At 45.8% G+C, this 20,009-nt stretch overlaps 1 protein-coding gene across 21 annotated transcripts in view; it reads right to left on the reverse strand.

Moving 5' to 3' along the window:
* Window positions 1-20,009, reverse strand: part of HSD17B7 (hydroxysteroid 17-beta dehydrogenase 7) — a 71,255-nt gene that overhangs the window by 40,315 nt on the left and 10,931 nt on the right. For 8 of the 21 annotated variants that reach the window (XR_006591415.1, XR_006591411.1, XR_006591414.1 and 5 more), the window contains exons 5-7: window positions 19,033-19,227; window positions 15,401-15,505; window positions 14,632-14,688 (exon numbers count right to left, since the gene is read on the reverse strand). Coding sequence is in view for 9 of the 21 variants with exons in the window: in XM_019822263.3 (XP_019677822.3) it covers window positions 8,421-8,522; window positions 9,931-9,963; window positions 11,154-11,252; window positions 14,632-14,688; window positions 15,401-15,505; window positions 19,033-19,227 (591 nt within the window). In the remaining 12 variants the exon portion in view is untranslated. Of the gene's footprint in view, window positions 1-7,123; window positions 8,523-8,707; window positions 8,807-9,930; window positions 9,964-11,153; window positions 11,253-14,631; window positions 14,689-15,347; window positions 15,506-19,032; window positions 19,228-20,009 lie in introns of those variants that run through there. The other 13 variants (XM_019822263.3, XR_006591407.1, XM_045048413.1 and 10 more) reach the window with 13 other exon arrangements.

The following is a 20,009-nucleotide window of genomic DNA, read 5'->3' on the forward strand; positions in this document are numbered from 1 at the left end:
TTTTGCTGACATGTTACTGGGTTTCATTACAGGTTGTTATCCCAACTCCCACTGGAGTTGTTGCAAAAAAAATACTGTGTTGTATGCACAGACTTATCTTTCTAAAATGCAGGCAATTTTAAGTTCTAACGCACATTCAGCACTAACAGTTTTAGAGCGGTGATGGTAGCCCTGTATAGATATCTTGGTACATACTTATGAGTTTGTATCTTCAGGATACATTTGCAAAAGTAGACTTGCTAATGATATGTGCATCTGAAATTTTGACAGACTGTCAAATTGCTCTTCAAAGGAGCAAACGATTTACATCACAAACAGGATTAAATAAAAATGCCTGTTCTTTCACCCCCATACAAAACCTTTCCGATATTTGCTAATGTGATCAGTGAAAAGATAGTAACTTGCATAGTTTTGAGTTCATTTTATTATGGGTGAGATTAAGCATCTTTAGAATTCACCCTGATTTTATGTACATTCTTTAAGTATTAGGTTAATTACACCATTGACTCTCAACCTGTGTGCCAAATATTTTTTTCCCAGTTTGTGTTTTCGTTTGGTTTTATGATAACTTATTGTACAGATGTAATTTATTTTGTAATTATATTTACTCATCACTGCTCCAACTGGAATTTAATTTGATGTAAGGAATTGTTTGCATGCCATAACAAATTGTCACAAAGTTAGCAGTTTAAAAAATGTATTGTCTCTCGATTGTGTAGACCAGAAGTCCAGCGTGGCTGATATTAGAATCAGCACAGCCTGGGGGCACCTGGGTGGCTCAGTCGGTTAGGCAACCAACTTCAGCTCAGGTTATGATCTTGCAGTTCGTGAGTTCGAGCCCTGCGTCGGGCTCTGTGCTGACAGCTCAAAGCCTGGAGCCTGCTTCAGATTCTGTGTCTCCCTCTCTCTCTCTCAAAAATAAATGAATATTTTTAAAAAATTTAAAAAAACCCAGCACAGCCTGATTCAGAGTCTCACTGGGCTAAAATCAAAGTATTGGCAGGCAGGATTCTAGCTCCTTGCACAGGAGGTCTGAAGTCCCTCTTTTCCTGGTGTTTGTCAGGTAGGGGACCAACCTCGGCTTCTACAGGACACCTATCCTCTCCGGTCACATGGCCCTTCCCACAAGATGATGGTTTGTTTCTTGAGCAGCCACAGACTCCCATCTACTCTAGCTTCGGTCTGACTTGAGCTCTATTTCTCTCCTGCTTATAAAGGCCCGTGTGTTTACATTGGGCCCACTTCAAAATTCTGGGATCATCTCCCTATCTGAAGGTCAACTGTGCCCAAAGACAACACAACCATGAGAGTCACTCTGGGCAAAGATCATGGGGCACGTTTTGAATTCTGCCTACCACAAGCAATGCAGAACTCCAAAACAACTCCAACTTCTTTCGATTGTTAGGCAGTTGTCCCCAGATTATCTTGAAGAAACCACCGACACCGATTTGTTTGGTTGTTCGAAATTCGGAGGCCTGGACAATTCAGGAATTCGATGATCTGAGTGGAACTCAGCCCATACCTTTCGGCCACCTCAACTCCTCTAGGAGCAAGAGATCAGTATTTGTCAATTCTAAAACTCCCGGAAGTCAGAATAGTCCCATTCTGGGGCCAGTCCCGCAGACTCCAGATGAAAGGTCCAGGGCTCAGTGGTGCCACGTGAGGGAAGAAAGAGTGGAAACTCAGGTGTGTGGCTGTTCCATGAAGAGCTCACCCCTGTAGAGATGAGGGAAGGGTCTGGATCTTGTAGGTTCAGTGCTCATTAGACTCTGGGAGTGACAGCCAGAGAAAATTGAGCCCCGGGGGCTTCAAGGCATTGTAGCACTGCTGGCAGTGCCCCCCCTCCACCCCCCGCCATCTACCCCCCACCCCGCACCCTGCGGGAAAGACCTAGTTGCTTGTATTTCCAGAGACTTGGCTTCAACCTCAACTTGGCCTCCACTGAAAAAGTGACCTTCAAGCGGCTGCAGACTTTGAACGGCTGAGCAGTTCAAAATGACAGAGAAGCCAGGACAGCATTTGGGAGGATCGCAATGCCATTTACTCAAGCTGTTAAATTGTTGCATTTTGTAAAGGATAGTTGTCATCACATCGTCCTTCTGTCCACATCTCCATGTGTGCTTCCAAGAACTCCAGTGCTCTAGGCTTGACTTTTGTTTTGTTGTTGTGGATAGTTTGGTTTCTGGACACTCGGCAGGACAGCCTGGTCGTGATAACCCTATTCCTGTACAGTCTTTGATCCAGTCCCTTACTAACAATCTGCCAGCTCGCTCCCTGGCTGGCTATTTGCTATTTTCCTCATCCATTTCTACTCTGAACTTTAAAATCCAGCTCTGATCCCCTCCTTGTGCCGGAATTGTCGTAGATGACCAAGAATGAAATGACTTGCCCTTAACTCGCTATAACAGATTTCTCTGTAAATCTCTCTGGAATGAGCCTGCCTCCAGTTGTAAGCAGGGAAAAAATAAGTACTGTCTTGAAATCAAATACTCCCTCCTTTCTTTTCCTTCCCTCCTATTCCTCGTAGCTATTCTTTTCAAATCCCCACGCATCCAGCCAGGCTCAGAACTAAAGCATGTGATGGGATTTTTTGTATTGTTTTTTATTTATTGGGTTTTTTAAAATGTCTTATAATCTTACTCATAGGCCACAAATAAAAAACCATTTTCCCTTTCTAAAAGTCTCAGAAATGAGAAAATACATGCTTGTGTATATGCTTCCTTTTCAATTACAGAATGTAAGTGTTACAAATGGAGATCCTTTTGTAATCAAAGACATAGAGAATATAGCATCAGTCCACTTGTTAAATAGAATGGGATAGAGTTACTTCCTAACCTAAGGAAGAAAGAAATCTGTGTATAGCCTATATCTAAAGTTGTACCTATGACACCTATCCACAGGTAAACTCATTTATGAATCACTAACAACAACAACAACAACAACAACAACAACAACAACAAATGTGGTTCTTAAACATCCAGTCTCTGGGACTTTTCTTTCCCACTACAAACCCTCTATAAAACTTCCCAGAATTTCCTGTCCTTGAAGCAGGAGTCAAACTGGATAGCAAGGAATAACCCCCAGGGAGACTGAGATGGGCCCTCTCTAATCCAGTATTCTACCGTCCATCATCAACAGACCCTTGTCTGTATTTCATAGCGATAAAAAACATGATTTATCAGATAATGGAAAGAACTCAGATTTTCAGGTGCCAGATAAGAAACATGCATTTTGGGGGGTAGGGGAGGTGGGGTGGAGTTTCATTACTAGGAATAGAGCTCGCTCTGCACTCAAGTTGTTCTTACTACTTTTTCTTTTCCACAAGAAGGAATCGTATCACACAAAGTGATTTTGAAGGTGGCAGTAACAGCAGAGAGAACCTCCGTAAATTCTGGCTTGGTACTCCCAACACCATTCCACAGTAAGAGAGTGAAACCAAGGAGCGCCTGGGTGGCTCAGGCAGTTAAACGTCTGATTCTTGATTTCGGCTCAGGTCATGATCTCGCGCCTGGTGGGATCGAGCCCCGTGTCAGGCTCCTTGCTGACAGCATGAAGCCCGCTTGGGATTCTCTCTCCCTCTCTCTGCCATTCCCCCACTCACGCTCTTTCACTCTCACTCAAAATAAATAAAAAAACATTTAAAAAATCTTTAAAGAAAAAAGAGTGTGAAATTGTCATATAGTTCGTTTCTTTTTTAATATGGCTACAATAAAACAGTTGATTAAGGCTATACCACAGAAATAGCAAGGAGCAGGATATTTTTATCCAAATAAATGTTTGTTTAATCCATTGTTTATATATTTACTTATGTGACAAATACTTATCAAGAGCCCACTATGTGCCAGGCACTATGTGCCAGGCACTATGTGCCAGGCACTGATTGGGGATACAACAAGGAACAAGAACAAAAAGTCCCCCAACCCTCCTGGAGCTTATACTTTGATAGGGTTAAAAGGCAACGAACAAGACAAATAAGTAAAATACATACGATAGGTAGTAATGAGTGGTAAAGAAGAAAAAAGGGGAAGGTGAGAAAACTTGGCAGGCGTGATGAGATTTCAGACGAGATCAGAAAGGAGTCCACTGAGAATCAGGGCAGAAAACAAAATGAGAAGCAAAACTCATGAACTAAGCACCCTAATTACCTCCCTCCCCCGCACAACCCCAAGGAAACAACTGCAGGAGAGGAGCACACACAATACACAACCTTGAACTATGTACATGTGCACACAATCTAGTTTAGGAAATATATAGACACCGATGCAAAACCCATGCTGTGCTCACTTTCAAAAGTAACCAGTATCCTTAACTTGATGTAACGTTCGCTTTCTACATATGAACGTGTTCTTAAACTATGAGTGGAACCAAACTGTATACATCCTTCCGAAGTTTGTCTTTATTCAATATTACATATTTGTAGATGTATCCCTATTGACACAAATATCTGCAGGTCATTAGCTTTAAAGTGCTCTGCAGAATAAAGTGCTCTGCAGAATTTTATCGTCTAACTACTCTCTTGCTCATAGTCATGTAACTTTCTGACGAGCAGGAATGCAAGTGGCTTTTTAAAAAAATTAATTCGTACCCCTCTTTTGTTGATCCTTTTCATTTCTACGTCGTCTGCAAAGATGTGGCTACTTTGCTTCTTGCCTTCTGATCCTTACACATTATTTCTTTGTCTTATTTTATACTCTGGCTCAAACTTCCAGTGCCGTGTTGAAAAGAAATGGGCAGAGTAGACATAGGTACTTTGTGCCTGTCTTTTAAAAAAATGCTCTCCATTATTTCATTGAACGTGGCATTATGGGTGCTTGCCATGTCCGGATGTGAAAGTTCCTTTCTTATTACTGATCTCTTCAGATGTTTTTATTATGCGTGAGTGTTGACATATTAAATCTATTTCTGCATCTACCAAGAGGAGCGTATTACTTTTCCTCCTTATTCTTTTAACGTCATAAATTATTAACTCCTCTGGTGCTCAGCTATCCTGTATTTTCGTGTAAAGACAACTTGGTCACATTGAGTTTTGTTTATTAATATATTGCCGTATTCAGTTACAACATCTTTGTAACCATGTTAAATGAATTCAGCCTACGATTTTCCTTCAAAGTATCGCCCTTGTCTGGGTTTAGTAAAGGTGTTCTGCTGGCTTCAGAAAATGGTCTTGGAAACAAAAGTTAAAGTGAACCACAATCTCTTCTTCTGAACGGTATCTTGAGTATCTGTAATCGACTCTTGCAGCTCGCCAATCTCTACCTAGACTTCTTTCCTCCTGAAACTAGCCAGTTTTATTATTGTTTGATAAAGTCGGTGTTTAAGGCTTTATCTACATGCTTGCAAATATCTTCACTCATGATTCCTTGGCGCATCTCACTTTTGCCTTGTGGGATTCAATTTTCTGCCTCAAATACACCTTTTAGGAATCTTTTCCAAAAACGGGATGTTAGAGGTAAAGGCTTTCGTGAAGGGTTAGAGATCAACTTGCAACTTTTGTCTTCAAATTTTATTTCAGCCTCACTCCTGAGTTACAGTTCAGATGGGTCTAATGCCACTCAGTGCTTACTATTTTCCTGTCTTCTTGAACATAACCCTGGAAGAAATCTGCTGTCAGTCTCATGAACTCTCATTGGTAATCTCTTTTCTCTGATGGGCAAGCCAGCTTCTCGGGGTCTCTCCGGTTTCCTGTGTCTAAGTTTGTTTGGGTTTGAGACTTGTCATTTCCCCCCAGTCTCCTGTGATCACGGCTGCCATGAATTCTGACGAATGCTCAGCTCTTCTCTCTTCAAGTATTGCCTTTTTCCCATTTCTCAATTCCTTCCGTTGGGAATACCTATTAAATGCATTTGGGAATCCCTATTCTATCGCCCACATGCTCACTTTACATCCTCAAAACCCAACAGGGCCTGGGGCAGAGCCAGCGCCCCAAACATACCTGCACCATGAATGAACTACTCATATTGAACCCGTCGTGGAAATCGGAATAAATGCACCAGTCCACAGAAATCTGATCAGCCATTTAGAAGAGGAAGCTCGGGCATCTCCTGGAGTCCAACTTCCCAGTAGTTGAATCTTCTCCAATCTAGTAGCCACGTTCAGATACAGACAGTGAAATCTGAGACGATTTAATGATAAGAACCAATTGTTGAGGTATGCCACTTGGGGTATGTACTTGGTGGGGGCCAGGGGAGCCGCGATTTGTTCTCTATTTCAAAGAAACCTGATAAAATGGCTCAGAAAATATGCAGAGCCCCAACCCACTGACGCATCATAAATGGCAGGATACCAGGATTTAGTTCATGTTTCAAGTCTCCTCTGGGGCACTTCCTGTAGAACAGAAATAAATAGTTTGTGCTGACTGTGCATCTACTAGGATATAGTCTCACAATCCTTCGAGGTTGCACTGGTAGCAATATTAAATATTTTGTAGTTAAATCCAGGTATAAATGGAAGAGATTTGCCCTAAGACGTTAAGTTAGTTAATGACTGAACCCAAATTTGATCCAGTGTCCGCCCAGCCCCAGAATCCACACTCTTCCCCTGGTACCATCCTGCTGGTCTGGATGCTGCCAACCAATTCTCAGTCAGATGGGACACGGACAGTCATCACGGCACGAGGCACCATTTGAACCAGGATGTTCCGGCCTGTTCATCTCTGATAAAAACTGTATGGTTGGGGGCGCCTGAGTGGCGCAGTCGATTAAGCGTCCGACTTCAGCCAGGTCACGATCTCGCGGTCCGTGAGTTCGAGCCCCGAGTCAGGCTCTAGGCTGATGGCTCAGAGCCTGGAGCCTGTTTCCGATTCTGTGTCTCCCTCTCTCTCTGCCCCTCCCCCGTTCATGCTCTGTCTCTCTCTGTCCCAAAAATAAATAAACGTTGAAAAAAAAAATTAAAAAAAAAAAAAAACAAAAAAAAAACTGTATGGTTGGGGCGCCCGGGTGGCTCGGTCGGTTGAGCATCCGACTCTTGATTCTGGCTCAGGTCATGACCTCACAGTTTGTGAGTTCGAGCCCCACGTGGAGGCTGCCTGGGATTCTCCCTCCCCTCTCCCCTTCTCCTCCACTCACATTCTTTCTCCGTCTCTCTCTCTCAAAATAAACATTAAAAAAAAAACATACTGTCACCATTCTCAAAAAATGCTCTTTATTCATTCCCATGTGTTATTGCATTTAATGTCCCTCCACACCCGTGACCACAGGAAGCAGAACGCTAACTACTCCACTTCCCTGATGTGGAACCCGAGATCCACAATAAAGTGCTTCCTGCAAACTTGCAGTGTGAGTGGCTGCGAGAGTTCAACCCAGCCTGCCCTCCACTCTCCAACCCCAAAGACACCGGGGGGCGGGCAGAACCATTCGGTCCTTCTCTTCACGCACAGAATGTTTAACGTCATCAATGGCATCTCTAGCAACAAAATTAGAGAAACCATAACCAAAATCCGTACTTAGAATGTATAGAAATGACATTTCTAGAACCTGTTTTGCTTTTATTAAGTCATTCAAACTTTTGCTCGCTTTATTACAATCCAGGTAGGGTGCTGGTTGTATTCGGGGCAAAACCATCTAGGCATCTCATAGCATTTTGTCTTCACATCACGCAAACTTGAGTCCTAACCACTTCCAGCTGCTGCTGACACCAGCAGATCACTCACCGGCAATTATTCAATTGGAAAATTTGAAACAACGTGAGTAAATCACGTTTTGCTGCAAGTGTGCCTATGTTAAAATATAATCACGAACACAGGTTGGTCAGTAATGAACCAATCTGCAAATGGTGCTAAGGGTCGGGCGCGGTATTAACACAGGCCACCTCAACATCAGTAAAAGACACTTTCAAAAGAAGACAGGATTCAAGTGGTGCAAACACAAAGACACTTCTGTTCCTGCGATGAACTACATGGGTATCTGTATTAGGACTGTTAGGATTCTAACGATGTCAGGATTTTTAGAAGCAGCATGTGGAGGAAGAAATCGGGTACAAGACCTAAGAAAACTGTTCACAAGAAAAGGGACAGAGCTCAGATTACCTCTCAGAGGGCGATCAGTACTTTCTCCTGCTCGAGCAGGCCAAGTGGAAGACCAGCGAGTGCCTGTGTCACGGCTACTCGGGTCCACACCTCATCCCACGCCGTGGGCCTTGGGCTCCAGTTGGCAGAACCAATGAGCACATACTTGGTTGGGTGACCCTCGCACAATTTTGCTGTGACACCATCCTGGAGACTATGTAACTGATATTTTACTTACCCATCTTTTTCTCATGGGTACACACACACGCACACACGCGCACACACACACGGTCTTAGAATCCTGAAAGGAAGGAAAAGAGACCCTTCTAGTTCATGGTCTCCCAAAAGTGCACATCATCCAACTCAACGGAAGTCCAGAATGCGCAGAAGGCACACAGTGTTTCAGAGGGGATAACGGTCAGCTCTGATGATTTCTTTTTTGAATGGTGGCCCTAACGTGCTTTTCCAGTTCCAGTAAGTTTTGGTAAAATTTTTCGGCGGTGTCTTCATCTAGGTCCATCTAGAAAAGAAGCGAAGACAGCGATGACCAGAGAGGAAAAATGAAACAAATGGGCTCTGTGTAAAAGGAAGGCCTTCAACATACATTAGAGAACCGGAAACAAGAGAACAGGGCCGGGAGGACAGGGCCGGGGTTTCCGACTCTGAGATCCCGAGGACGTGTTAAGACCAAACTCCAACACTCACCAAACCTACCGACGCTGCCCTTGCCCAGCAAGACTGAAAGGTCTGGTTTTTCTCTCCCCGCTAACCCCTGTGCATCCAGTAACAGAAGACATCGACCGACTGTCATATAAGGACAAAACAGAAAGATCAAAAGATTTTTTTTGAACTCAAACCGCCATCTACCTAATGTCCGCCTTCTTTCATACGGAGCCCGAGTTTCAGCTGGGTGCACTGCCCTCCAGATAAAAGCCCACATGTCCAGGCTCCATTGAAGACGCTGGGTGCCATGCATTCACGCTTTGGCCGGCGAGGTCTGAGTGGAAGCATGTCGTACTGCCCAGGAGTCTCCTTTACAGGCATGGGCATCCCTTCCTTTCTCCCTGCTTCTGTACTGCTCTCTTGAGCCATAAGAATGAGCGTCACACCTTATGGACGGTAGAGGGGTGACGGAAGGACCCTGGGGACCTGACAATTTGGGGGGGTGCCATACCGGCCCAACACTACCTCTCTCCAAAACTGCTTTTACGCACAAGAAATCTAAGCTTTCATCTTGTTTAACCTGCTGTTATTTCACACTCTTCTGTTTTAAGTGATACACTGTATGTAAAAGCAAGCTTTCACCCCCTATAAAATAAAGTGGTGTCTCTTTTCAAGTCAACACCGAGCCTAAACTTCGGAAAAAAACAGTCTCTTTCTTCCCAGAGCTGAGAGGCTGAAAATCAAAGAAAACTTAACATTCTGGAAATAACATTTACATTCATTTTAAACCCTGTCAAGCATTTTTCCATATTGGAACTGTTAGAGGTGTTTGAGATCTCCTTCAACCCCACCTCTGAACAGAGGAGAAAGCTGACTTCTCTGAATTAATCAACATTTAAAACACTTTCTTCAATGCATTTCAATGAAATGCCAGTAAAATATTTTGGTGTATGGAATTAAACATTTTCTCCCCGTTCATAAACAAGGCATTCCCTCTAAGGGCCTTTTTAAAAGGAAGCTTATTGGAGCGCCTGGGTGGCTCAGTCGGTTAAGCATCCAACTTCGGCTCAGGTCATGATCTCGTGGCTCGTGGGTTCGAGCCCCGTGTGGGGCACTGAAGCTGACAACTCAGAGCCTGGAGCCTGCTTTGGACTCTGTGTCTCCCTCTCTCTCTCTGCTCCTCCCCTGCTCACGTTCTGCCTCCCAAAACTGAACAAATGTTAAAGAAAACAAAAATTTGTAAACAAGAAAGCTTACTAACTTAAAATAGAATTCCCAAGGATTTCTTCTTCAGGATACTATGAAGTGTTACATAAAATTTGAAGGGAAAAACAAGTCATAGAGTCAGGAAACAGAAACAGCCGGATGAGACATCACACACACACACACACACACACACACACACACACACACACACACACACACACACGAACTGCAGCAACTTCTCAGAGCCTGTCCTGGGCCAGTGTGCATTGTGGAGGCCTCGGAAAAGGGGGAATAAAATACGAGGCATTTCTCAAACTTGGCTGACAAACTGCTTTTTGCAAATCTTCTCAAGGAACCAGAATCCCACAGGGCATATTTTGGAAAACGCTGGAGGTTCAGAGGTTCATTGTTAGTAAACAGACACCATGGGAAGCGAGAGCACAGTCCCCTCAGGCCTCACGTTCCTCACACAGACAAGACCACCGCCGATTATGCGACGTCGCTGGGGTAACTGGTCTGCCTCCATCTCATTTTATTTTATGCCAATGCCTCCCATGTAAATGAGGCAGTGGGAAATGGGAGGCTGAAATAAACCTTGCTAACAGGGACAAAAATACAACAAAAATAGTTCTGTAAGTTCAGAAGAAATTTCCCTATTTTCTTATATGTCACTCCATGTGTGACTTCTTTCTGGAAGACTATACGGAGTCTAAAAAAACAGCACTCTGGGTTTTTTCCCCACAGTTCATCCCCTGCCTCCTGAAAATACCAATGCACGGAAGCCAGTAACTGTCGCGAGCAGAACTGAACACCCAAAGGGAAGTTAACTTCACTCAGACGCTTCATGCTTCACCCAAGTTGCAGCACATCTATTGAGCACCTGTCACATGCGAGGCAACGTGCTCGAAAAGGGGGTATAATCCTCCTGCTCACAGAGCTTACAGTTGGCCAGAGAAGTCCGGCGTTGAATGAATCCTACACAGAAGAGGTATGAGATGTCAAGAGAGCCTAGGACGGAGGCACTGGACCTGGTCTACCGGGTCACACAGGGCTGAGGGACAAGCCGAGGTCTCAAGCGTAAGCAGAAATTGTCAGTCAGTTGAAAGAAAAGGTAGACATTCAGAGGACATGCAAAGGCCCGGAGGCAGGAGGCAGGAGGGAGCAGATGGAAAGGAAAACAGGCCAGTGTGATGCCAGTGACCAGAACGGGAAACGAGGGAAGGGAAGCCGAGACGCCATGAGGGCCAGTTCAGCAGCCGAGCCACAGTGTAAACACATTTACCTTCTGGGTCATTACGTAATTGCTTCCAAAGCCAGTGGTGGCGCTCAGGTATTTGGTCAGGGGATTGAGAGACTCGGGCTTTTGGTGGAAAAGCCATACCTAGGAAGGAAGAAGGTGTCCATGATTCTTTTCTTCTTCTGCCCGACATGAGTGAGGCTGGTGGGGATTGATAATCAGCACTTTACCAAGCTCCAAACAAACTCTAAACCTTCTCTTGAATATCATCAGCGAACTGTAACGTCTTCATGAACCACTACTGTACCCTGAAGGAAGCAGGGCAATCTGCTTAATGGTCCTCTTTGAAAATTTATTTAAAGCAAAGACCCCTTGTGTTTTAGCCATCTCTCCCCTTAATCCCAAACTGAAGTTCACAGCATAGAGACGGGCTTTTTCAGAGTTGATACTCAGCTCATGCCACGGTAAGTACACGATATATTGTTACGTTATTTCACGTTCTTAATAGGCCTGAACGTGAACACCATTCAGGAGGTGTACTGGTAAAAAGTAAGTCTCCCTACCTTCACAATTTTCCAGCCACCTAGCTCTCCCCTCTGGAAGCAAGCTAGTATCTTACATATTCCTCCAAAGAAAAGGTATTTGCTTAAAAGCTTGTATATTCTTTTCTCTTACTCAAATGGAAGCCAAATGTATACTATTCGATACTTTGCCATTTTCATTTGAACAACAGGCCCTTTGAGATATTTTCAACTCCGTAAATAGAGAGCTGTTTCATTCTTTTTTAAAGAAACAGTGTTCTAGCTCATGGATGGAAATTGACACAATTAATCCAGGATGTAATGTACACAATCAATTTCCAAAAGATGGACATACACGCGGTCTCCAGCCTCTGCTAGTACAAACCACGCTGTAGCGAATGATCTAAGTCTGAGAACATCTGTAAGATAAATACCAATGATGGAATTTCTGGGTCAAGGGGACGTGCGTGTGTTATTTTGAATGATCTTGCCCAACAGTCCTTGATCCAGGCTACGTCAGTCAACCCTCCCCCTGGCTAGATGGGAGAACGCTCTCTCTCTACGCCCCTGACAGGACAGTGCGGTACCAAACTTTCTAATCTTTGCTGATCAGAGTTGAGAAACCATCTCATTACAGCCTTAAGGGGGCTGCCTCCTAGTATGAGTAAGGTCGAGCACCTTTCCATGCGATTAAGACAGTTTAAGAACTCTCTGTTCACACCCTTTGCCCACTGTTCCAATAGGTTGTTGTTTCTCTGGACTGTTGAAGCTCCTTAACCAGGAAGAAACTTAACCTGTTACTGTGATATGAGTGCCAGGTACCTTTTCTTGGGCATCGTGGTTAGTCTTTGGAGTAGATTTACAGTGAGGATTTGGGTCACACAAAATTTAATTACTTTTATTTAATCAAAATGTTCAGTCTGTTCCTGGGAGTAAGGACGCCCCCACACTCTTAGACGATTTAGAAACGTCCCCCATATTTCCTTCTAGTCATTATATATTTTAACTCTGTCGTGTGTAAATCTTTGAATTTATCTAGAGTTTTATTTGGGTGTGAGGTATGAAGATCCTATTCTATTTTTTTGGCACAATTTGCAGAATAACCCCTCTCTCCCACTAATTTGGAAGGCCATCATTGTCATATACTAGATGCCTGTGTGCTGGGGGCCTGTCCTGAATTTCCTATTCTACTCCACTGACCTGTCCATGCACCTGCCAGAACTATACTGTTTTCATTAGGACAGTTTTCTTTGAAATCGTTAACGCTGAAACACACAAAACCCTTTATAGTAAAGCTTCCTCTCGTCCGTGCCTGGAATTCCTGTTTTGCAGATAATGATAAAAGCAAATGAAAACATGTGCCCCGGCGTTCGAAGCCAGAAACCAGAGACGTGGGATCTGAAGAGAATCCATAGAATTCCAGAGTCCACGCCCTCAACCACTGTGCTTTCGGCCACTCCGCCTTAGCCCACGTAAGGAGGTGAATCTCACCTGAGATCCTTCCTGCACGTGCGCTGTACCCAAGTCCCCATCCATCCACATCCACCAGCATCTACAACCATCACTAAATGGCAGTCAGGGGGATACTGACTCATCCATCGACATTTTAGGAAAAAACAGCAGGGTCACAACAGGTTTCTTTAAACTGTGACGTGGGTCACGCTGTCCTATCCAGAGCCAACTTATCCCTCAGAGCCCAGACCAAGGAAGCAAAGCCTGCTTCAACCAGCCCGGCTCCCACTGATCCCCCGGTGATTAGTCCGAGGACTTACCACCCGATGACAGAATGTCTTATTTTCTCGCCTATTTTTATTTTCGACATTCTCTTTTTTTCCAAATATGACTCTAAGCGCCTTAGTACCTGGACGTTTTGTCTTCTAAGTGTTCCTCGCACCGCCGACGCTCAGTATATACTTGACCGCCACACCTGATTTTCAGTATCTGGGATGTCAATGAGTAATCACATTGTCTCTAATGCTTTGGCAAATATATTAAGGACTCATTAGAAGTGGCTTAAAAGCACTTGCTTCTACAATCAATTTGTGTCCCTATAATAAATGCATTCATTTCTGCAACGTTTACCAAAACAGGAGTGGCAACCAATTTCTTTCATGTTTTCCTTGGTTAATTTCAACTCAGCCAAGATTTAAGAGGCTGCTAAGTACAAGCACTACAGTGACAGAGGACAGATAAGCTTCATCTCGTATGACAATTCGGATCCGTTAGCAGAGGGCATCCTTGGGCCCTGGGTTGACAAACCCTCAGGGACAGCACTTGCGTAATCATGTCTGCCACACGGGATCCACTTGTCACGTGTGATTTAAGGAAATGCACTGGTTTTCTAACAAAGCAACAAACCGATTCTCTAATATTTAAACAGAGGAAAGAGAATCTTCGTATAAGGAAACGGGAGTTGGACTGTGTCGCCTGTACTCTTGGCCTGCAAGATGACCTTCTCCGTGGAACCGAGGGCCCGGCGACTATCCTGCTCTGCCTGCCCCTATAGTATTCTGCTGCTCTGCTCTCTAGCTATTGGTGCACTTAGCTTCCACAGACGTGCTGTCCCTACAACCATGGTATCCAGGGCTATGGTGGATACTAAACTTAAACTTCACTCCTAATACTCTGCACTCGGCCTTATGGTCCCCCTTAGTCCAAAACAGGACGCTGATGATTTACACGGCCTATCGTTTCTGTTGAGATTGTTTCCACTATCAGTGAGCTGCAATTTATATCCGCTCTGGGGCACCCGAGTGGCTCAGTCGGTTGAACATCCGACTTTGGCTCAGGCCGCGATCTCACGGTGCGTGAGTTCGAGCCCCACATCGGGCTCTCTGCTGTCAGCACGGAACCCGCTTCGGATCCTCTGTCCCTCCTCTCTCTGCTCCTCCCCGGCTCGCACTCCTTCTCTCTTAAAAATAAGTAAACATTTAAAACACGTACGTAAATACATTTATATCTGCTTAGCGACCGTACAAGCTACTGCAACTCTAGCGACCTACCAGGGCTTCTGTTCCATTGTACGGTGTCAGAGTGAAAGCATTTGCAAAAAAGCGAAGCTGAGGAAAAGAAAACGACAGTCATTTTGTGGCGGTTTAGAAGAGTCACCAAAGCATTATTCATTCACATACTGAAAAAGGTTAACTTGCATTTCGTATCACTGAACACTTAAGTGTCACAAGTCTAGGAGAGAAATGTCACATAATCGCCATCACTCTGAGCCAGCCACTTTTAACACGGAGGCGTATTTCCTTCTCAGCTTTTCCCCTTGCCTGCCACAACAGAGGGACGTTTTCTGCCAGAGCTCCTCGCGAGAGAAACCTTTCCCGTAAGCAAGCATCTTCTAACGTGTGCTGTGGAAACTCTGGTCCCGCCACGTTGCCCAAAGCACAAAACAGAAACAAATGAGCAAAAACCTGGTTCCGTGGTCACACAATGCACAGCCACTCCCTTCTTGTGGGAACTTTCAATGCATCGACGGCTCAGAGAAATCCACTTTAACGTCACCTAACACAGATTTCCCCAAATTATGCCATCCTAGAACTCTTGGGAGCTACGATGCATGATCAAGGGCTCATTCCCTTAAAGAGAAGGGGCCATTCAGATGGCTGGTGCTGCGGGAGACGTAGAGGTTCCTTACTAAGGAACCTCCGACGAAGTGAAACCCTGCCACCTTCTGGTTCAACTGCTTAGATCATTTCCCAACCCTTAAACACACCTTTTGGGTCCCAAGTCGAAGAGAAAGTAGGAGCAGAAGCGTCTGTCACTCACCAGCCATATGATTGGCATCAGCAGTGTCCACACAAAGGGAGGGAGAATTCCACACGTCATATTGGTCACCATGGTACCCGGGCACACCACACTGGAATACAGACCCTGGGAGCAGAGACAGGAGCAGTCGTAAGACTCAAATTCCGTGCATACCAACGCAGCCCATCTACATGCTCCTGAATACAGGAGAGACGCCAATGAGCCAGGAAGCCAGGGCGAGGAGGGTTCGTGCTCTGAGCTGCCCTCGAAGGTGGGCAAGCCATTTCGGCGTAAGAATCACGTGCGGAGAGCTCGCCACGGAGAGGCACTTCTCTGCTCTCAAGAAACTCCCAGTACAAAGAACAGCCACACTAGAGGCTGGAAGAGAAAAGCGGGATCTGGTTACCCGAGTCTGCGACGTGTTATGTAATCGAAGGCCGGTTTATGGATCGTAGTAAGTCCTGAAGATGAAGAAGACATTTCCAGTACGGTGTCTGCCTTCAAGAAGTCTCTGATGTACACGTCACAGACAGCCAAACCTAAAAGCCTGGGTCTGCCCCCCGCAGGCACAGAAGAAGCACACCTCTAGCTCGAGGGGGGAGCTCGTGCCGTGAGAGGGGAGTGGAGGGTTGTGTGTGGCGCCACAAAGACACCCCTTGCGCAGCCAGCCCTCCATCGGCTCCCTAGCCCGGCACCTGTCATTTTAGAAAGATCTGCCCTAGGAAGAGAGCCCAGCTACCAGGAAGGGCCCTGTGCGGCCTTTACTAATCCCTGGAGCACTGGGATTCGTCTTGCTAGTTTATTCAGGTCAATTTTTACTACATTTTACCTCACGTAGCCGCTGACCATTTTAACTCCTACTTTTCTCGCTTGTAATTTTATGTTTTCTTTTAAAAGGAAATAGGACACATCAGTGTACCACCAACTGGTCAGTGGACAGAAAGCGCCCTGGGTAACAGAAGCTCGAGTTTTGCTTTCTTTATTCAGAGCTGCAGAGGTCTGATGGCGCCTGACACAGACAATCCAATGCCCGGGGATCCTGTGGTCCACCAAAGGTCCCCTGAAAACAGTTAAGAGCCTGGACTCCTCAGCGACCCCAAATTCTTCCCAGGAAAGTAACATAGCTCCCCCCCCCCCCCCCCTGCAGATAGCTGAGGAGGATTTCTTATTCTGGCAGCTAGCTAGGAAGTCAGGGCCTACTCAGTCCTAAGCGAAGAAACCTGTGAACTGAAACCCAAGGTCCCTGAGACACGTGATGTTCTAACGTTGAGCAACAAAAGAAACAAACAAGGAGGCAGCCTCGTCCAAGAACACGGTCCCCCCACACGTCACAGGGAATCAGCTGTGAGGACCTGAGTGGTTCGCAGACGCGTGTGACGGGTCATTAATGAACGATTAAACTCTACCAGGTAGCCTGCATGGACCTTCCAGCATTTCCAGTGCTACAAGCCTTTAAAAGGATGGAGTTCGCCCAGGGCGCCTGGGTGGCTCCGCCGGTCAAGCGTCCGACTTCGGCTCAGGTCATGATCCCGCAGTTCGTGGGTTCGAGCCCCGCGTCGGGCTCTGTGCTGATGGCTCGGAGCCTGGAGCCTGCTTCCGATTCTGTGTCTCCCCTCTCTCTGCCCCTCCCCCACTTATGCTCTCTCTCTGTCTCTCAACAATAAATAAATGTATATATAAAAAAAAAAAGGAAAACCAATCATACAGATGTTAGAAGGCAGCAGCATTAGCCAAAACTCCCTTTCTTGTAAAAGATGAAATCCCAAAGCTTACTGGACAATTAAAACATACGCAAAATCCCAGAGCTTTTTACGAAAAGAGCAGCTAATCCACTCTGACCTTGTCCCCAAAAGGGAGCTGCCAGAAACAAGCAGTTGTGACAACTTTTTAAACATCTCAAGGAACCTCAGAAGGAGGCCAACAACTAGACCAACACACGAACTCAAGAAATAACAATAACAATAATAATCCTGATGCTGATGGCCATACAAACACGTACCAGCACAGGTGCACACACATAGACCACACGCCTTCTGTACACCCGGGGCACCTCCACACATGCACACACCACCTACATGATCACATTCATATCTGCACACACCTGCAAACCCGACAGGTGCGTGTGGGCAGGCACACCCTCGTGTGCACACACGTACAGACGCGCGCACGCACAAGCGCATTCTGAGACCACGGCTGCGACTGCGTCACACCCGGCCCCTCTTCAACCCTCCTAACGAATCTGTGAAGCAGGCACTGTTTTTCAGATGAGGAAACTGAGGCACGGGGAGATGAGATAATTTGTCCAAGGATTCCAATCCAGTTCTAGGGGAATGTTCTCAGCTTCGACTCTTCACTGAGAGGCACGGTTCTAGGACCCAGACCACAGAAGAGAGAGCTCCACCTGACAAGGTGTCCATTCCAGAATAAACCAGGTCTAGACTATCACAGAAGGCCCAGACTATGGGGGCGCCTGGGTGGCTCAGTCGGTTAACTGGCTGACTCTTGATTTCGGCTCAGGTCACGATCTCAGAGTTCACGAGTTCGAGCCCTGCATCAGGCTCTGCGCTGACGGTGCGGGGCCTGCTTCGGATCCTGTCTCCCTCTCTCTGCCTCTCTCCTGCGTGTGCTCTCTCTCAGAAATAAATAAATTAAAACAAAAAAAAGTCTTAGACTATTTCTGACGTATCATCAGAGAAGGTCCGGCAAGGGCAGACAGCTCCTTGGTTATCTTTTTCTCTCTCCTTTCTCTGCAACCCTAAGCCTGGCCCAGTGCCCTACACGCGGTAGGTCTTTTGTAAATATTAGTGCAATTAAATTTCCCCACAGTCCCACACTCAAACAGCAGAGTCAAAGCAAACAAAGGAAAATGCCATGGGAAAGACTGGAGATTTTCAGTTAAGATTTTAGACCCGAACAAGAGAGACATTCAGAGCAGCAGTGAGTTCCAGACCACAGAGGCCACAAGGAGCCAGCGAGACTGACAAGGGCTGCCTTCTGCAAAGACACACCCCCTAAACCCAGCGTCTTCATAAAGACAGAGCTCTGGAGCGTCACCCAAGCCCACTGTGCAGAAGGCTTTGTCACCCCTGGCTGTCCTGTAGCACCTGATATGGCAGACACTGGGACACAGCATGGTTTAGTGGGAAAATTCCACCCTACAGTCACACGGCCCTGGGCTCAACTCTGAGCTCTACCATTAGTAACAAGTTGTGCGTGACGGCTGGGGGCAATCACCTAACCCTCATCTGAAGATGGGGATACTCAGACCTACTGTCCGCACTGTCCCTGGGACAGGAAAGGCATTGAATGACACACACAGGTAAAGATACAGCACCTGAAACGCAGCAGGTGCTTCATAGTAGGTACTCGCATCATTCGTGGGTCCCGTTCTGCTGCGGAAGCCAGAGCTGCTGAGTAGCTACGGGACGGCGAATGAATGCCCGTGTACCCAAGGCCAGGAGCTAATTATCTCTGCCCTAAAACTTTGACACGCACCACCTGTCACTCCTATTCATGTCTTCTCTTGTCTTCATGGTAATCCTGCTCAAGAAACAGTACCGCATCTTCTAACAGAAAGCCAAGGTAACCAGAAAATCAACTGTAGTTCAGAAATCGTCACCCTGCCATTTCTGCGTCACGGAGACAGGACTCACCCGCGAGTTGAAGTTCCTGTTCACAGCCACGCTGAGCAGGTCAACCGCGTACTTGGAGGAGCTGTAGGGCTCCTGGCCTCTGCTGTGTTGGATGTCCTCGAGGCAGAAATTCGATTTCCTCGCATTGCGAGACGATGTCCAGATAAGCTGGGAAGGACTGTCACTGTGACAGAGGAGAGGTGCCAGTTCCTGAATCTGAAGGAGATTTGAAAAAGAACAAAAAAGGAACAAAAAATGGATCAAAATCTACCGGAGGCATACAGGGTAACAACCGGGAAACTACTATAAACGTATGCTGCGACTGAACAGGTAGGTCGTTGCCGGGGGGCTCTTACAGACACGCGAGAGAGGAGGCCAGAATGATCCATGTGGAAATGAGTTTGAGACATCAGACGAACTGATGTTTAGCTTCATAAAGATACAGATGGTTACATATAAAAATATTTATAACATATACTATAACATCACTATAACATATACTAACATATACATGGGTTACTATGCACGGATTCTCTCCCTGCTCCGTCAGCCTAGAAGCTACTGATGCATCAATAGCAACGAGCCCTCGAATCTTGGTTTCTAATACCAGTGTCCAGCAAGAGGAACCAGATCTCCTTAGAGAAAAGGCGGATTCTAGGACCGGGGCAGGAAATGTACCGATGAGCCCACAGCATCGTGTAGTGCCAGAACGGGCATGCTCAAAACAAAAACGGGAAACCATGACAATGAGGCTACGTCAAAGACATGCAGGATCCAACAGAGAGCACCCCCAATGGCCCAAAGGGACACAACTTGAGCAAATCATTTTTTTTGCACAAAATACGGTATTTACAACTCAAAGTAGGAAATGAGTATCCGCAAGCCCACGTGAATATAATAAATGATTTTTTTTAGCTTTTTTGAGATCAAATCGACCAAGAAATGATTGAATAAAGAATTAAATGGGCGGGGGGGGGGGGTGCGCCTGGATGGCTCAG

Source organism: Felis catus, chromosome F1 (genome assembly GCF_018350175.1).
Source record: "Felis catus isolate Fca126 chromosome F1, F.catus_Fca126_mat1.0, whole genome shotgun sequence".
NCBI classification, from domain to species: Eukaryota; Metazoa; Chordata; class Mammalia; order Carnivora; family Felidae; genus Felis; species Felis catus.